Source organism: Heloderma suspectum, chromosome 2 (assembly GCF_057233095.1).
Source record: "Heloderma suspectum isolate Gila_16-S chromosome 2, 16-S_ref, whole genome shotgun sequence".
Taxonomy (NCBI): domain Eukaryota; kingdom Metazoa; phylum Chordata; class Lepidosauria; order Squamata; family Helodermatidae; genus Heloderma; species Heloderma suspectum.
Genome location: NC_139459.1, coordinates 93,955,300 through 93,975,121, shown reverse-complemented (window position 1 = coordinate 93,975,121; position 19,822 = coordinate 93,955,300). Strand labels below are relative to the sequence as shown.

The following is a 19,822-nucleotide window of genomic DNA, read 5'->3' as shown; positions in this document are numbered from 1 at the left end:
TTTCTGTGTCATGCAATCAGCTAGCTGAGTGTGAACATTTTTTTATCCCCACTGGATGTCAACATTTTTAAGCAGTGCAGTTTAAAAACCACCACCAACAACAACAACCTGCAGCTATTATATAATAAGATGTCCTTTATAAATGTTTTTGTCAGTACTAGAAAACACCTCCATTCAGTGGACAGATGCCTGGCATTTGAACATTAAAAGCTGCTAATGGAGTGATAAAGGATATGTTCTAGGATCAGAGGTTTAAAATTTTATAGAGAGCAGAGCATTCTGTGAGGAGTGTGGGGAGAAAGTTTTGTTCTCCCACACAGCATAAAGCACAGACTAAATGACCCTTTTATTAGCCCCCAAGGACCCACATGTTCCTTTCCTGCAGGTGGACACCTGTGGATGCTTACAGAGCCGAGTTTTTCAAATGGATGGCTCAGGCTGACTATCTGTAGGAACAGCTGTTAACCTAACCATTCCAAGTTTTCAGGAATGACACAGAGGATGTAGACTGGTTTTTAAAGTAGTTTTGCCCCTCTTAAATGGTGAATATGGTTGACACAGTATGTCATGTAGAAAACAGGTGATACTATTTTATTCAAAGTCATATTTCTATGTGTTTTCCTGTTTCTGTATCGTAATTATTCAATCTCCATTTTTGCCATGACAGAGTAAGAGTATGATATCGCCCACTGCAGGAAAAGGGTAAATGCCAAGTTAATATTTAAACATGCATTATGCAGGTTCCTGTGACATCTACACTTAACTGAGCATTTAAAAGGCAATTCCAGGGTGATTTTGTTCTCAGAGAAGGAGAAGCAAGCTATCCTTCCTTGCTGCATCTTTTCCTGGTTCCTTCTTATGCTTCTGTTTGCACATGCACAGTCCATGTATGTAACTAATAGCATGAGAATTACTACAAAGTAATTAGCAGGGATGCCTGCTAATTAGTAACTAGATATTTGGGGCAGAAGGGCTTCAGTGCATTGTTTGGCATGACAACTAAGAGCTTTTCTATAAGAGGCTGTTAATCGGCTGTTAATCTGCTTATCTACTTTCAGTTTCGTTGCAGAATTGAGCTCTGAGCACTACATGAAGAGTGTTTCCTTTCCTGCTTTTCCACTACATAACCCCTAGGTGGCACTGTGGTATAGCAGAATAGCACAAATACACAAATGAAAAAAGCAGTTTCTTTGAATTTCGCAAATGCTGCATTTTCCTTGCTTTAAAAAACCTCACCAAAAGTACTCGTTAGACACAAAAGTGAAACTGGAGAGTCACATCGTCATCTAAAGAACCTGTAAATAACTTTGAGTGGGAAATGATGAGCACAGAATAAATGCCTCTTGTAGAAAAGCCCTGAGGGCAGCAGGGTGAAGCAATCTGATTCAGGCAGCACTTTGAAGCAGGGAAATAGATGAATGCAGGAATTGGCATCTGAATGGTGTAGCAAGACTTTTTAAAGCAGGCATAGGGAACATGTGGCTCTCCAGATGTTGTTAGAATGCTACCCCGTCATACCTCACTATTGCCTATGATGTCTATGGCTTATAGATGTTGCAGCCCAACATCTGGAGAGCCGCATGTTCCCCATCCTAATTTTAAAGTGTTGGCCCCCCAAGTGGGGTGGTGTTATTTGGACTAGCTGCTTCCGGTAGCAACCTATCTTAGGCTGACAAAAGAAGCTCTTCTTTTGGAGTACATCTGCCAGCTAGGAAGTACTTCAGGCCTGACATTGAAATGGATCTGCTCCAGGCGAAGTGTACAATGATCCTTGTTATTGCTGTCCCAATATCATGAGTAAAATTGCACAGAAAAAGAGCTCTTCTCCAATGCACCAGAACAAAGGTTCAGAAGCTAGGATTGTATCCAATGTTAGTCTGCTTAAGTCCCATTCATTTTAATGTGTCTTCTCTAGGGAGGACTAACACTGGATACTACTTCTAGTCTCCCCTTCCCCCACCTTCTGAACATTGGTGCTTACTTATGCTATTCCTGTTACATAGCCATTATTATTAATATATTACTCATATAGCCATTTTTAAAACAAACACGCCCCCTGGAATATTTCATATGGAAAGGCAGCAGCACTTGCAAGGGATACAAGAAGGCTGTTCGTTTCAGAAAAATGGACTATGTTGACCAATATGCCAGGGCTGGTCAGTGGCTAGGGATACACAGAATCCTTCTTGCAAGGTTTTCTAATGTGCAGAAAAAAATTATTTAAAAATATATATGAGGTCGACAGCTGTTTAAATGAATAACTGGCCTGACCTATCTCCTCATCCCAGCAGGAACAAGAGCTATTGGGGTGGTGGGAATTGGGGGGGGGGAGAGTGGGAGAATTTTATCGCTTACTCTTCTCTGCTCACGTAGCAAAGAGATGTAAAGGACTGGTTGCCGGGCAACGTGGCCTTCCAAAGAGGTCAAGTATTGCTGGGTTCTTTCCTCAACCCAAGAGAGGAAGGAGTGAAGATCTCAGAGTGGCATTTTATTGATTCCTTTGGTGAACTGGAGGACACACTTAGGGTGAAGATTACTTGTTTGAAAGCAGCCTCTTGAGAATCACCCAATAGTTTCAGAATCTTCTTTTTGAAACTTAGCATCTATCTGTCTGTCTGTCTGTCTGTCTGTCTGTCTTATCCATCCAGACAGAGAGAGAGAGAGAGAGAATTATAAGCAACGAGTTCAGTTCTATGCTGGAGGCCTGCGCAGTTGGTTTAACTTGCAGATCCTTAACAAAGTCTCACAAAAAGCCAAAGTAGCCATGTTGACCGTTAATTAAAATTCCAAAATCCATATTAGTGTAATGATTTTATTAGGCCTACCAAAAGATCACAAAAATATGCAAGCTTTTGAGATTTCCAGATTTCTTTATGATGAAGAGATCTGATGAAGAGATCTGGAGATCTTGAAAGCTTGCACATTTTTGTCATGTTCTTGGTTGGCCTAATAATGGTATTGCACTGATATGGATTTTGGAATTAATAAAGTTTGTTCCTCTGAGCAAGTATGACAATATCCTGGTCGATCCTGAGTCTCTCTCCCCTGCACCAAACACTCAGGCCAGTATATCACACTGTTTCAGCAGAATAGGATTGCATTGCCACCATTTCATTCACCCACCCCAACCAAGGACCTGCTTGAAGGGAAAGGCTGGCTGGATGATCCTGGCACTCCTTTTAGCCGGGATGATATACTGCAACATTTTGTTGCATGTCCCACTTGTATATTTCCTAAATGTACTTGCCTTTGTACAGTTGACACTATGCCAGATACAACATAAGCAATGGCTATTTACCTTGAAAGCAAAGAAGTGATCGGTATATTTTTTACCAAACACAAACTCAGCACCAGCGTCTGTGTATCCCAAGAAAGTCTTGAAAGGAAAAAAAAAAGGGGGGGGATTAAAAAACAGCACTGGCAATAAATCTTTCCCAGACAACAGTATACCGTGAGCATCTCTACATCAGCCTAAAATCCCACATTTAAAAGGGGGTTTTCTGCTTCCATTTCAAATGCAGGATCTCAACGGAGTCCCTTTACATGCGCTTCCTTTCCCCGCTCCCCTTTCACTCTTCTTCTCCCCCTTATCTGAGTCTTCCATGTGTTTCATTGGCCCAGCTGCTCTTATTGCGGCTTTTCCTTTTTCACAGCGGGAACTCAAGCAGGGTAATTTGATAGCTCATTATCTCCAGTCTTTAAAAAAATGGAATAAAGGTCACTTAGTGCAGGAGACACCCTGGAGGTTAATGACATCATCTAAAGGACCTACAAAATTCCGTGAGTGAGAAATCTCAGTAGCAGGATAAAAGCTCCATGTGAAGAAGCCCTAGAGCTTATTACCCTGCCCAGTCATCTTGAAACTCACTAGTCGTGTGTCTTAGCTGGTATGCCTCAGTAGGTGGGTCTGTTGAGAACAATGAAAGATTGCTCTGGCCAGCTGGTAGAGCCAGAGATTACACAAAGTATGTGGTTGAACAGAAGTAATAATGGGATCTCGAAGTGGCTTGGATCAGGAACTGGAGCTATTTCATGTCAACCTAGCACAAAGGAAAAGGATATTCCAGCAAAGGTAATGCCAGTTTCTGGGAAGTGTGGTACTAACACAGGGAGAAACCATACCCACAGTGGTGCAGTGGAGCCAGGGCTCACAGGGACACTGATGTCATCTGCCACCCTCCTCAGAATCTTCTGTGCCCTCTGAATTTAGTTGCAGTCCCCACAGTAGCTGGGGGAAAATGAATTTCCTAGCAACAATATCGTGTTCCCTGTTGTAATGCAAGGTATCTTGGGTGTCTTGGTCAGAAATGGGCAGCTAAGACCTATTAGCTTTACAATAGGTCTGCTCCTGGTGGAAGTGAAAACTGGATCAACACAGCAGCCTAGATTTTTCTACTCTCCTTCAGGGCATGGCTGCCAAGACTCTCATAATGAGCACCTGCACTTCAAAATTCACCAATGCGTTTTATTTATTTATTTATTTATTTCTATACCACCCAATGGCCGAAGCTCTTGGATATAGCCATAGCATGGGTTGGATATATCCATAGCATGGGTTCCTGTGATATCATCTGGGATATCATCTGGTGTCACCTTTGCGAAGTGGGAAGGCGTTGGACTCCATGGCTCCCACACCAAAATGGTAATATGAGTAGTGACCTTTAACATTTTTAAACAGACAGCTCATGGATAAGTTCACACTTTCATACTCGGGTCTGCATTGAATCTTCACTATGGAAATAATAATCAACCCAGATATTGCTATGGCAAAGGACAAACACTCCAACAGCACAGAGTAGGAGAGCAGGGAATGCAAAGATGCTCAGAGTACTCTTCCTTCCTTCCTTCCTTCCTTCCTTCCTTCCTTCCTTCCTTCCTTCCTTTCTCTCTCTCTCTCTCTCTCTCTTTCTCCCATGGTGAAGGGCTGCTTACCTTTGTACTCTGGGCCGTTTATGCTAAAAGGAGTTTTACACTGTTGCTTGATTGAGTCCTTCTGCCACAGCCAAAAATGATCAGGTGAGCAAAATCCCCAGAGTTTCATGTTTTTGATTGATCACTAGCTGTGGCGCAGACCCTCTGCAGTATTCACTTGTCGTACAAATTCCACCTCCCAACCAATTACAAAGGGAGTGTGCCAGTGTAATAATGGTTAGGGTTAAGTAATATTGATAATGACCTATTACTTCTATCACTTGCTGGTATTTTATGGGCAGAGGCTTCTGGGATTGGACTTTAAAGGTGACTTCCTTCTGTCTGGTGACAAAGAAAGTTTGTTTTGACTATGAGATTTCATGTTTGGTGGTTATCAGCCCAGAATAGGAAGCTGTTTTAAATCAGATTTGGATATGGTGGGCTGAACAAATCTGTCATTTGAGGGGCATTCTAGATGTATTGGTGGAGGGCAGCGGGGAATGATTCTGTTGTACTACATACTTCTACCATGTGTGATGTAGGCTGCAATGGTATACACCAGTCTTCCCTGACCTGGTGCCCTCCAGATGTTTTGGACTTCAACTTCCAGCATTCCTGACCAGTGGCCATGCTGGCTGGAGCTAATGGGAATTCAAATCTAAAACACCTAGAGGGCACAGTATGGGGAAGGTTGCTATAGATGCTTACTTGGGATAAAATCCCATTTTGTTCCGTGAGACTTACTTTGCAGTAGATGTGCATAGGATCGCACTGTTAGTTAATATATACACTGTTTGCCCATGGTAGTAATTTCCTGCCTCATTATTTCAAGCAGAGAGGACTCAGCCAGGCCAAAGGACAAGCTAAGACAACATAAATGTTCTCTTATTTTGACTGCACCATTCTGAGCTTTTGCCCCTGGCCATTCCGTAGATTCTGGTAATAAAGAAACAATTCCTAGTTCAGCTCAGGTGTGTTTAAGGTTGTTTCTGTCTTTCCTACAACACAACAGTGTTCCCTTCCCAGAAAAGGTGCTGTTAGTATGAAAGGATGAAGATGAATGGTTTTAAGGAAGTGGAGCTATTGTGAAGTAACCAGTTAAAGCCGTTCCTTCTAGCTTGCTGCGTTGAGCAAAGTGACCAAATATATTTGTTCTGAACAGGAAACTGAAAATATTCCAAACTTTTTATGTAACGTTGTTATAAGTCTAGTGGCCTGACATGAATAGGCACCACCTTTGTTTTGCATTGTTTTACACAGTGCTATGGTTCAAGAAGGGGTGCTGCATCTTCAGTACATATCTTTGCTTCTCCCCTTACAAGCAAGGGGCAAAATCTAATATAAGTCCTACTTAGAGTAGACACAATGAAATGAGTGGGACCTGTTGGTCATGACTAACTTAAATCCCATTCATTTCAATAGGCCTCCTCTAAATAGAACTTCTGTTGGATTTTCCTCAAGGTCTGCTGTATTTTCCCCACCCATTCCTTAATTTGATTTCTTCCCTCCACCCTTAGATGAGAGAAATTATTTCTGAAAGTATGATTCTTGCTTCCAAACTGCTTTTACCCATAGGCAGATTGAATGAATCCACTAAAACACCCAAGATTAAATGGACTTGCAGAACAATCCTATGCATGTTTACTTGGAGGCAAGTCCCACTGTGTTCTGTGAAGCTTACTCACAGGTAGCTGTGCATCAGATTGCAGCCTAAGAGCTCTTTAAGCAGGTGACATCCCCACATTCCCTTGGGAGAATTTAATTCTAAGTAAACATGCACAGGGTTGGGATATTAGCATAAAACTATGGCTCCCTTATACCTGGTCAGACCCATGTTCTGTCTAGCCCAGCATTATTTATTCTGACTCCTGGCAGTAGCTCTCCAAGGCAGTCTCAGGCAGGGCTCTTTCTCATATCTGTTACTGGAGACCTTTTATCTGGAGATACAGGAGCCTGGGTGGGAAAAGCAGTGCCATTCTCATCTTGGCCTGGAGTCCCTCATATGTATCAGGCCACATCCAAGCAGCCACTATTTGGGTGATTTACCCAGTCCTGGCTGCTCTCGGTCAGCCCCTGGGGCATGGCCAGATAAACCCACTTGGGGATACCCACCCCCAAACACGGCCATACAAATGGGCTCCCTTCCCCCTCACATAGACACCCAACCCAGCTCTTGTTGCTGGTATGTATTAAAAATAAAGCTGTATGCTTTCCCTTGGGGCTTACCTGTGCTTGCTCACCAAGCCAATCGAAGGCATCGAATCCTACTTTTGTCCGCAATGTTATTAGTCCAAGAACAAATTGCATTCCTATTCCCCAGAGTACTGGCCTCCACACAACCTAGCCATGCATAAAAAAGAGCAATCATGGAAACCACTAGGTGTAGAAATAGCATGAATTTGACCACATCACCCCTTCTAACAGTGAACTCAGGTGTTGCATGCCGACAGGACTGTAGCCAAAATGGGGCCACTGACAATCAAGTGGGAAGTACTTGCATGCTTGGGAAAACCCCAAGTTTTGTGAAAGTACAACACATCTTTGAAAGAACTAAGGGGGCAGCCTCCACATTAGCTGTCAATTGGAAAAGGGAAACAAGCTGAGAGGAACAGAATGCCCTCCTTGAGTTTTTCACAACTTTTAGCAGCCCTTCCCGACCTTATGGGGTGGTGGTGCACATTGGGCCTTGAGCATAAGTCCCTATCAACACATGGAGTTCAGGATGGGGCTAGCAAGTGCAATCCTGTTTCCCTTCCATGCATTAATTTCTACACTGTTTGACCATCTGCGGTAGGTCATCTGACAGGGCTATAATAACCTGAAAACTTCTGCAGATCAAACCAAAGACCCAGACACTGGGGACAGTTGAAAAGCGAGCAATACCTGCCTTACCAGATTTTGGAAGTCCTGTCCATGGAAATTAGCTTGCTTTTGGGTTGTGAGGGGCAATCCTAAAGGTTACATCAGGGTACTGACATGGAATTTTTGTATCTTCTGTGAAAGCGTACAAATTCCATCTGTATGTTTGACCCTGTCAGATTTTGCATCATCTGTACCTCAGAGTGGGAATTGTCCTTCATCATCCTCTCCCCACTCTACTTTCTGCCATGCTTCACCTTCTTAAGGAAGTTCACACAACCCTCTCCACATGCTGAAAACATGCATGAGGGATGTGTGGTGGCCTCGCCACCCCACCCGCTGTGTGGGGGCAGAAAGTGCTCTACGCATATATTGATGAACATATGTAGAATTTTTCCATATGAGTAGGAACCTTGGTCCAATCGGGGTTCCCCCTCGCATGGAGGAACTCTACCTGCATACATCACTACATGTGTTTAGCCCCTTCAGACAAATTCCAAATGCACGGAGGGTGGGGCATCTGGCATCTGGCTGCATTGGTTAGCTGGGAGTGTAGCCACCAGGTGCCTCGACAGTGGGTGGATTTAGCCCATGGCCCCCTCGCACATGCTTTCAACATGGGTGTGGGTCATGTGAACCCCATTCTTCTATTCCTGGGGTGAGCAACTTGTAGGCCAATACATCTGGAGGGCCACAACTCCCATGATCCATCAACATTGGCTATACTGGTTATGGCTGATGGAGTTTATGGTCCAAAACATCTGGAGGGCTGAAACTTCCCCACCCCTGTTCTAATCCATGCATAAGGGGGGGAAACTGTTAAAAGCACAAAAGCAGGCCGGGGCAGTGCATTTTTGGTGATTTTGGCAAATTGGTAACTCTAAGATGTGATCATATGGAAGCATTTAGCAAGCTAAACTCCTGTGGCTTATTTCTTTTAGAATCTGAAGTAGTCCACTTGGAACAGTTCTTTCCCTTGACACTGCTTTTCTGTCCCAGTTTATAAAGCTCAGCAGTTTTCAAGAGAATGGGGTCAGGTGAAGCTCTGTTGATTTGCGCTCACCTTAATGTAATAAAATTGGGCAGTTAGGGGCAATGAAGACTCAAGGGAGAACACCAGATGAGAACACCATTAATGTTCTGCTGCTGTTAAGAGTCCTATGTGCAGGATTATGGGTTAAAAATCAATCCAGTCATTGTTCCAGAATAAAAAGTATTGTTAGCAGACTGGATGATCAGAACTAGTTTCCTTTATGAAATCTCTTCCCATATTGCTTATTTCTTTGGATAGAAAGAGACTTGAAAGTCTTAGGAAACAGCTTAGTGACATATGGTGAACCAGGGCACTGAATTAATATACAGCTCAGATGAAAGCCTTGGTACTAGGCATAAAAGCTAGAGTAGAAAAGTAAAGTGGCCTTTTTGGTGATCAAAGAACCATCTTTGAATGTCACTGTATCATATATGATTGTAGCAGACAATGCATTTCTTTGGAAAACAAAGCCAGAAAAGAATTAAAAAGCTGAGACATTTGGAAAACAAGGTGAGAAGGGGAAAATGGCTTCTGTTAAAGATGTAGTTTGGCATTCCTATGTATGCTGTAGTACACTTTGATCTCCATCCTTGGGTCCGACTTGTTTCTTCCTCTTTGTTTCTGGAACCATTCTGAACTTAGGTTGCACCTTCAAGAATATGGGGCAGCCTAATCAACCTATTCTGGGTGACCTGAGTCCATTGTCTCCCTAGGAGATGAGCGGAAGATCATCAGGCTGAAGAGGTTTTATAAGTGGTATTTGCTGAACTAACACCAGTCCTCCGCCTTAGATTGACCCTAAACTACAGCTCTCTCCCTTGGCTCCAGACTATCCACAGTTCATAGCTTTGGGTAGGCTTTTTCGAACTGTTCCACAGCAAGCTTCCCAGTATCAAAGTCTAGTGGTCTATGGGTACTAACGAGGGAGCCATGTTGGCTTCTGCTGCCCCATCCCCATGAGGGAGAATGGCCCAGTTCATAAGAGGAATTCTTCACCTCCAGTTAGTGCACAGCAACAGTACATTAAACCAAAAAGGCAAATGAAGGAGTGTGGAGTACTCACTTTAGTTGGGTATTTGGAAAAGACCAGCATCAAAAGAACGTACATTACAAGCCCACCAAAGGAAATGAGCTGCTTGGTTCCTTGTTTGGCAGTGTCAAAGACAAGCCAGCACACGATGGCAGCTATTAGAGCAACCCACACGACCCTGGGGAAAAGGATTTCAAACAGTGCCATGAATGACATGGGAGGGAAAGTCATGATCTTGGTCTACACCAGGGGTGGGCAACTTCTGGGGGTTGGGGGGCTGCACTGACCACCCCGGAACCCTGCAGGGCTTCTTCCCTGCTGCTGCTGAAATTGCAGTGATACTACTGGGAAACTAGGTGCGCAGGGAATGCACACCTGGTTTCCCAGCAGAATAGGGCTTCCGACAGCCCGGCAAGCAGCTGTGAGCTGCCGGGAGCCCCATTCTGCAGACAAACCGGTCATGAGAAGGAGCCATTCTCACACACCCGTTTTCTCTGCAGAATCAGTTCTTCTTCTGGGAAACAAGGTATGTGCTTCCTGCATGCCTTGTTTCCCAGCAGAATCGCTGCAATTTCTGTGGCGGGAGCAGTGGTGGGAGCAGCAGTTGAGACGGGGGGGGGGCACACATGGCCCTTGCATTGCCCACGCCTGCTATAGACTATTAACCTTATTTATTTTTTCAAATTTAGACAATCATAGTACCACCCTCACAAACAAAATGTTCTTTCAAAGCCAGTCTACCATCCATGTATGGCTGCCCACCAGGGGCTCAATAAATCTCCTGTTTACAGCGCTCGCCTTAGACTGAAAGGCACATGAGTTGTCAAGCACCTGGCAAGCCGCTACAGATGAGCTTGGCTCAGTTCGGTAGGTCATCCTTGGCTGTGCAGGCCTGCCATTTTCAAGTACCAAGAAAGCAGAGGTTTACGAAGTTTAAAGTTTAAGATTTCTCAAGACTATGATTGTCATCTTTCCATGCCAGGTTTCCTATGCTTGTATATGCTTGTTCCTATGCTTGAACTTTAACAAGTTCATGAGACAGAAATTACTGATGCAGTAATGGGAAGAAAACTTCATCTGTTGAATTTCTGCCTGTCACTCCGTAGGTAAAGTCATCGAAATTCTGTCAGAAAATGTGTCAGTCCCATTAAGTATGTTTCACTCATGTTGTTTTAACTGAATGGGGTGGGTGTCGTTCTTCCCTGCTCACTGAATGTTGCAGTGCGTTCCAGGAAGTGAAGAAACAAATCTACTGTAAGTAAAATTAGAAATGTAATCCTGTGTACCTTTCCAGATGTTTTGGACTACATTTCCAGCAATCCCTGACTGTTGGCCATGCTGGCTGGGGCTGATAGGAGTTGTAGTCTAAAACATCTGGAGGGCATCAGGTTGCCTTCCCCTGACATCCCACTGAAGTCAATGCAATTTAAGACATTTAGGACTGCGAGTTATTTGGAGTAAGTCTCACTGAACTCAATGGGACCTGCTCTCAAGTAAGCATGTATCATTGCAGACTGTTAGACCATGCATCTTTGCTTGAACATGGGTCTTCACTTTCAGATATTCTATTGCATGGCATGCTGTCCTGTCCAATTTTTGTTTTTCCCCAAATGTTTTTTTAAAAACTTAAGTACCTGTCCCTTACAACAAATACACCCCTGTATTTATTTTCCCTTTTTACATTCAAATAAGACAAGCCATATATGTCTGCCAAACCTCTAGGATTCAAACTGGTCTGACCTGCTCCTGTTGCTATACCAGAGGTTTGATACACTTTTGATACCATGGAGCTAAACCTTATTGTCTCCTAACTGTTCCAGGTCAAACATCTGTTAAAAAGGTACAAGAGGTACTTCAGAATTTGGCAATGCTGCTTAGTTTGCAGTATATCTCTTACAGATATTCTGAATTGTACTTATCCAGGGCAAAGAAAACTCTGAAATGTTCTCAAGTAACCCCCAAGCTCCTCAATGTTCATTAAGCTGCATTTATATTTCCTGCCTACTGAAAAATAGCATCATGATTTCAAAATGTGTTATTTATTTTTTAATGAATAAAGTCATAGCACTATATGATGATAAGGAGTTAAACAGAAATGAGCCATCTCATTGTTCTAACTCTGCAAAGGAAGGAAACCACAGTTTATTTACCATTTCAGCCAAAACCACTGTGCTTTCAGAAACTTTCCACATGGAGAAAGGGATTCTGCAATTCTGTCCTCGTATCTGTCTATCAAAAAGTCCCAACAGATGAAAAAGATGCCTAGGACAGTGAGTACGAAGAGGGCCAAGGCTCTGCGAAAATTCAAGATACAGGCCGCAATTACCATTGCCAGATAAGCTGTCATGGAAACAAGCATAATCACATCAGTTACGTTCACTGCATACCGTATCTGTTTCCTCCCCAAACAAAATCCCAGGGATGGCCTACAACATCTTTTGCTACAATTCATCCAAGCTTTTGTCAGGGAAAACAGCATACCAAACAGTTCTGTTTGCATAAGTTGAGGCACTTATCACACAATCTTCCATTCTACTGAAGACAAGTTTACTCTTAGAAAGTGGGGAAAGAAAGAGGATGAGTCCTTTTTTGGGAGGGGGCAGAGGATGGCAGAAAAACCTCACCCTAGATAGGTCCCTTTGTAAAGCAGATAGTACAGTTGCCACCATAATGCCTAATATTAATAAAGCCAAAGCTAAGAATAGCAGCAAGAGTGTCACCACGTTTTCCTGAAAAAGATAATTAGAAACACCATTTGCTGATTGATATGTATTTAATTTATTTGTAGGTATATGTATATTTTAAATTCCTTATTGCTTACCAGAGAAGGGGAGCTGGAAAAAGAAACATAACCACAGCACGAATGCCATCGGCATAGCGGGCATAGAGAACAATTCTTCCAGGACCATGCATTTCAATGGGGCACTATAGTGTCCTGGTCATATGCTACTATGTTGTGCCTGAGTCAAAAAGCAGCAAGGCGAATTTCGTTCCAGGCCTATGAAGAATTTTGTGAATGTTGTAAATTCTTGTAAAAACGAACTGAAATGAAATTCTCACCCCTCTGAACTAGCCAGTGTCAACAGGTACAGCTATTCCCAGCGAGGAGAGGACCACGATGCACCTGCCTGCCAAATAGTTACTAAAGATGAGGAGCCTGCCTGAAAAAAGGGTTGGTTACTCTAATTCATCACCACAAACATGGTTGAATACACACGGATTCAAACCCAGGCTTTTAAGAGCAAAGCATTAAGCCCTGGGCCTGGGTGGACAAATCTATTGGTTTCTGTTTCTCCCACATTTGATTTTTCTTTAAATCTTAAATTCTCTTTGTTTCAGATGTGGAGAACTTGTGAATGTGGGTGAATTCTTACAACTGAACTGAAACAAAATTCTCACCTATCCCTAATCAAGAACTTGAATGCCAAAGGAAAGATAATTAAGTTGAAAGTTGATTTCCCAGACTTCAGTGTTGTTGACTGCCTTCATGAGGGTTGCTTCAAATGTTGCATTTCCCAAACCACACTGGGTGTATGGGGGAAGCCTGTAACGTACAGCAGGACCCTCTCTACAGAATCCCCCGCACCAGTGCTGGAGGCTGGGGATGGGACGGTGGGGTATGAATCCTGTGGGTGAATGCCCAGAGAGGGATACTGTGTTTTTTGCACAAATATACAGAGAAGCAGGTAGTAAAACTAAAGTGATGTATATTTAATCTCTGGTTTGTTTGTTTGTTTTTTACAGATTTTCAGAAAAAAAAGTTACTGTGGAAATGCAAGCACTGCAGCCTATCCAGAGCCATTTGAATGAGACCTGGCCAGTCTAGGTCCAGCTACTTCAAGACCACAACCTGGTCCATGGTCCAAAGCAGGGTCAGTCATTCCAATGTAGCCAGTTTATCTGGATTGTGGGAAAGCACTGGAAGAAACAAAGAATCTAATGAAAGGAAATTAAAACCACGATTTAGCAAAAAGAACCATCTTCATTCTGTCGCGTGGTTTGATAATTCTAAACAGAATTGGCTTCCACCCAGGGACTTCCATGAGGAGGTAAACAGATTTATTTTTTGGCTCACTCCATTTCATGGCATATCAAAGTGAGGAAGTCTCTTTGATCACTGTAATTAAATAAGACCTGTGTTTTTTTTTTCCTGTTGCGCACAAGCCCCCTAGTCCTTCAGACAACAGCAGAATTGATTACAAAATGTAACAATTTATTTGGGGAGATATTTTCAGAGGCCTTGTTCTCTAAATTGGGCCATGCATGCACCAAAGCCTGCTTTATGCAAATAACGCTATACAGAACAACCTTCTCAATGTTGTGCCTAGGGCAACAGAATATTTGAGTGGTTGTATCCTGCTAAATATAAGGTGTGGGGCTTTTTGCATTGTAAGGTAAGTGCCAACGTGTGGGATAATGCGTGATTACGACATGCTCCCTTCTTTGTGCTTTCCTTAAAGACTGAGGCAGCAGGGTCCACCTTGCCAATTCAGTAAAGGCCGGAGTAGAGCAGCCCCCTGAATAACTTCATCTTATACGTTTCATTGCTGATATGAAAACCGGAGGTGAGATTTTTTTAAGGAACGGTATTGTGAAATGAGGTTTACAAAGCAAGATGGCATGGGCTCATTGTCTCAAAGACTCAAAAATATCACTCAGCTGAATCTAGTCTGCATTTCCATTTCACTTAACTGCAGGGTTGTGGGGGATGCCACAGTGCGTCACTTATACAATCAGAGTCTCCAGATTTTTAAAAAAGGAAGAAATATGAGGGACACTGGATGGGTTGTCACCCGACTGGTTTTAAATTCCTTTGGCTTTTTCTGTTGTGCTTTTATTGCTGTTTTTGAATTTTGGCTGTGTGTGTTTTTTAACAAGTCCTGATATTGCATTTTTTATTTGTTTAAATGCATTATCATCTGCAAATGAGCAGTGTCGGGTGTTCCCTCCCGTCAGACGATTAGCCCACCCAGCCGAGAACTGTTTATGCCAGTTGGCAGAAGGCCTTCCAAGGCTCAGGCAGAGGCCTTTCCTAGCCCTGCTGTCTGAGACTTTCATAGCATAGTCATAGAATAGTAGGGTTGGAAGGGGCCTACAAGACTATCAAGTCCAACCCTTTCACTCAGCCTTCCCCAACCTGGGGCCCTCCAGATGTTTTGAACTACAACTTCCCACCAGCCCCAATGGTTAGGGAAAATAGGAGTTGAGTGAACTGCTGACCTATAGGTCCTCCTCATTGCTGTGGGTAGCAATGGAATTATTTGGACTTAAAGGATACATAAGAGCCATTGGCTCCAAGACTGCAGAAGGAAGGGGAAAGGACGCTCTGGCTCCATCCATTGGTCTAAGGAGCAAGAGCCTCATTCAAGCAGGAACACCAGCAAGGGAAGACTGGCCTGGCCTGATGTGCCATTTAATGCCCATGCATAGCTCACCACCTTCCTCTCTGGCCTTGAAAAACTAATCTCCCTCCTCTTCCTTTCCCGTCTACTCCCCTTGCCATGTGTGTCTTTTCATTTTAGCTTGTAAGCCTGATGGCAGAACGCATCCCTCTCTCTTGATGTGAGCCACTTTGGGAGACAATAATTGTCTGAAAAGTAGGATAAAAATGTAATAAATTCACCATAAGAGAGGCAGCTTTTCCAAATAAATTGTGACCCATAAATCAAGGGATGTCTACAGCCCTAATAGCAACTTAGTTTTGCTGGTTTTGACCCAGACTTTGTTTTATTTATTTATTGTTGGAGCTCGGGATGTCCATCGCACGGGAATCTGGCACTTTTAGGGCCCATCGTATTCCAATGCTGCCCCCAGCTCAGCTTGCCCTGCTGGGCCAAGCTGGGGGTCCACCCCTGAAAGCCCGGGTTTCTTCCCCCCAACCTGGGATGTGCACACATTCCGGGTTAGGGGGGGAAAGCCCCTGCAGCTGTTGTGGTTGCTGTGACCACAACACATTTTATTTTATTTTTTTAATTTACAATATTTGTATACCGCTCCTCATCAGAAGATTTCGGAGTGGTGAACAACATGATAAAAGAATAAAACAATGGTTAAAAGAGTTAAAACATTTTTTAAAAAAAGACAAATCCCAACGAAGTAGAGTTCAACAAACCACGGCTGGTCATGCAAGGAAGGCCTCTTGAAAGAACAACGTCTTCAGGAGGCGCCGGAAGGAACACAATGTTGGTGCCTGCCTGACCTCTAAAGGCAGGGAATTCCACAGGAAGGGGCCACCATACTAAAGGCTCTTCTCCTGGTGGTCTCCAACCGGGCCATAGGTCCATGTGGAACCACCAGGAACATGCCCTCTGATGACCTCAGTGACCGGGCAGGTTGGTAGGGAAGGAGGCACTCTCTCAGGTATCCTGAGACATTCACTTGGTCTTGGCTGATGGCAGGGATGGAGGGGAACATTGTGCCACAGTGGCGGCAGCGCAACTTTCCCTCTGTCCCTGCAGGGATGGAGGGAACATTGCGCAGCAGCAGTGGTGCTGCAGCGGAAGAGCGGGAGGGGAACACTCCCCTCCTACTTTTCTGCTGTGATGGCGGCATGCAACTGTCGTCCCTCTGTCTCTGGCTGCTGGGCCAATCCCAACAGAAAGAGAGGGGTAACTGTTTTGCAGCGGTGGCGGTGGCATGGCAGCGGCAGTGGGAGGCTGAGAGGGGAGCACCATGGGCCGTAGCATTCCTGTCTCACCCTCCATTGCTGCCACAGCCATGCAAAGGCAGAAAATCCACTAGCTGGCCCAACTCAATATGGACCAAGTTGAGCCAGCTGGCAGATGTCAGGTTGGAGTCCAGGGTGGCTGATTGGGGAAAGCTGTCTGAGCTCCACCTCACAAATGGATTCTTCTGACATTCCTAGCTGGAGCACCTGCTTTGCATGCCGAAGGTCCCAGGTTCAATCCCCTGCATCTCCAGATAGGACTGGAAAAAGTCCTGCCTGAAACCCTGGAGAGCTGCTGCTAGTCAGTGTCAACAATACTGGGCTAGATGGACCAAGGGTCCTAGGGCCAAACTAAATGATCTTCAAATCTCACATAGCAGAGCAAAGCTATGCACAATTGGCTTATTTATTTCAGTGTAAATGCACATGGCCCCAATTTGGATCGGGACCATGGAGCTCTGGGAGAGGGAGTATATAAGCTTCCTTCCCCCCTGTTTTTGTCTCAAAATTTCATCACCCATGTGGGGTTAAAAATGAAAACACACACATCTCCATTGATTAAAAAAATCTATTTTATCAGAGAGCAATCCTGTGTCCCCTAGACAGCATCTGGGGGAAATAGGATTTTTCAGTTTCCCAGCCCTGAGCTCATAGACAGTGCTACAAGCTCGTAGCTGGCAAACTGTGCTCCTTGCCCCCTCCCCCTCGTAGCCAGGGTGGAAAGAACCACGGCTGCTGCCCCTCTGTGCCCGTCCATGCTCATAACACGGAGCACAGACAGGGCGAAAGGGGGGCATTCCCGGGGGCAGGGAGGAGAGGAGACCACAGAAGCTGTTTTAGACAACTTCCTATGTGGTCTCCAGCCTCGTTCTCACCCCCTCCCCCAAACCGGGCATCTAAGGCAAACTGCAGGGTAGCCAGAGCACGGAAGGAATCCTCTCCTCCGTGCTTCAGCTGCCCTGCATTGAATAGGCGGTGGCCTCCGACTTCAGAGGAACTTGGAGGCAACCGTCTGTCTCAACAGGATTGTGCCCTTAATCCCCTGCAGGGGTGGTGTGGGGTGGAATTTCAGAATGAAAGGTTCCTCTTGTGCAAGCACCGAGTCGTTGCTGACCCCTAGAGGGACGCCGTTTTTCCTCGGCATTTTCCTGGCAGATGGGTGGTTTGCCACTGCCTTCCCCAGTCCTAACTACCTTTCTCCCAGCAAGCTGGGTACTCATTTTACCAACCTCGGAAGGATGGAGGGCTGAGTCAACCTGAGCTGGCTACCTGAAAACCAGCTTCTGCTGGGATCGAACTCAGGTCGTGGGGAGAGTTTTGGTTGCATTACTGCTGTCTACCACTCTGCGCCACACGAGGCTCTCTGGATGAAAAGGGGGGGGGGCTTAAATCCCCCTTCCCAGAGTGCCACATTCCGAATCTGAATTTGAAGAATGTTTAGTTTGGCCCTGGCTCAGTATAAGGCAGCTTCCTATGTTCTGGCCTTCAGAAAAATCACCCCGTGGTTATATTTGCATTTGCAAATAGTGGCAGAGATAGTATTGCAAGATTGTGAGAGAAATCCTTATTGTTTCCAGCTTAATTTCATGGAACTTGAGGGTCTTATTATACCAACATCACAAGCACCATCCATTACTGTGATACTGTGGCAGCCACACACATGGGATGGCTCTTACAAATGTCTTTTGAAGGGATTACATTGGAGTAGACATAACTTGATTGATTGATTGCATTTATATCCCACCTTTTTTCCTCTTGCAAGGAACCCAAGACGGCTTACATTATCCTCCTCCTCCTCCATTTTATCCTTACAACAGCCCTGTGAGGTAGGTTGGGCTGAGAGTCTGTGAATGTCTGGCCCGAAGTCACCCAGTGACAGTGGCTTCCATGGCCGAGTGGGACTAGAACCCAGTTCTCCCAGCTCCTAGTCCAACACTCTCACCACTACACCGCACTGGCTCTCATCTAGAGGGATCCAGGTTGGGGAATCTTACTACCAAGAAAATATTTTCCTGCTGGACTCTCAGTAATTCCACAGACTGTTAGCAACTGTAACCCCCTTCATGTGTTGAATCATGTGACAGGGCTCCATGTGTCCAATGAGGCCCCTGCCCAGACAGTGTTATGCACCTTCCCTAGCCCTGCCTCCAGTGTCCGTTCTGTCCAATAAATACCTGCTATTAGTATTCCATAAATCACATATCGAATTCTGGTTTTATGTTTCCTGCAAAAGTGAACGACCATATCGTATTTCTTGTTGAGATACCTAGAATGACAAAAGCAAAGGGGGAAGTAAATACTGGCAAATTAAGAATGTTAAAATGAACAATGCTTCACATATAGATAAGTGATCTTGTACTCAACAGAACAATATTAACAGCTTGCATATTAGTTGTGCAGCAATCTTACTTTTATTATCTGCCACGACCCCATCCTTACCCAAGCTAAGGGCTGATTCTAGCCTAATAGACTTTGTTGTTGGTGTTCAGTCGTGTCCGACTCTTCGTGACACCATGGACCATAGCACGCCAGGCCTTCCTGTCCTGCGCTCTCTCCCGGAGTGTGCTCAAGTTCATATTCATTGCATCGGTGATGCTATCTAGCCATCTCATCCTCTGCCGTCCCCTTCTCCTTTTGCCTTCAGTCTTTCCCAGCATCAGGGTCTTTTCCAGAGAGTTTTCTCTTCGCATTAGGTGGCCAAAATATTGGAGCTTCAGCTTCAGTATCTGTCCTTCCAATGAGCACTCAGGGTTGATTTCCTTTAGGATGGACTGATTTGACCTCCTTGCAGTCCAGGGGACTCGTAAGAGTCTTCTCCAGCACCACAGTTCGAAAGCATCAATTCTTTGGCGCTCAGCCTTCCTTATAGTCCAGCTCTCACAGCCATACATTACTACTGGGAAAACCATAGCTTTGATTAGATGGACCGTTGTCGACAAGGTGATGTCTCTGCTTCTTACTATGCTGTCTAGGTTTGCCATAGCTTTCCTCCCAAGGAATAAGCGTCTTTTAATTTCATGGCTACAGTCACCGTCTGCGGTAATCTTGGAGCCCAAGAAAGTAAAATCTGTCACTGCTTCCATTTCTTCTCCTTCTATATGCCAGGAAGTGATGGGGCCAGATGCCATGATCTTCGTTTTTTTAATGTTGAGTTTCAAACCAGCTTTTGCACTCTCCTCTTTCACCCTCAACAAGAGGCTCTTGAGATCCTCTTCGCTTTCTGCCATTAGGGTGGTATCGTCTGCATATCTGAGGTTGTTGATAATTCTCCCAGCAATCTTAATTCCGACCTCTGATTCATCCAACCCGGCATTTCTCATGA

The 19,822-nt window shown here is 44.5% G+C and overlaps 1 protein-coding gene across 1 annotated transcript in view; it reads right to left on the bottom strand.

Annotated features, from left to right (window-relative positions):
* The window catches only part of SLC28A3 (solute carrier family 28 member 3), a 75,639-nt gene that overhangs the window by 37,880 nt on the left and 17,937 nt on the right, over window positions 1–19,822 (bottom strand). The window contains exons 4-8 of the mRNA XM_084834188.1: window positions 18,675–18,766; window positions 11,984–12,173; window positions 9,867–10,011; window positions 7,138–7,251; window positions 3,299–3,376 (exon numbers count right to left, since the gene is read on the bottom strand). Of these exons, the coding sequence (XP_084690314.1) occupies window positions 3,299–3,376; window positions 7,138–7,251; window positions 9,867–10,011; window positions 11,984–12,173; window positions 18,675–18,766 (619 nt within the window). The remainder of the gene's footprint in view (window positions 1–3,298; window positions 3,377–7,137; window positions 7,252–9,866; window positions 10,012–11,983; window positions 12,174–18,674; window positions 18,767–19,822) is intronic.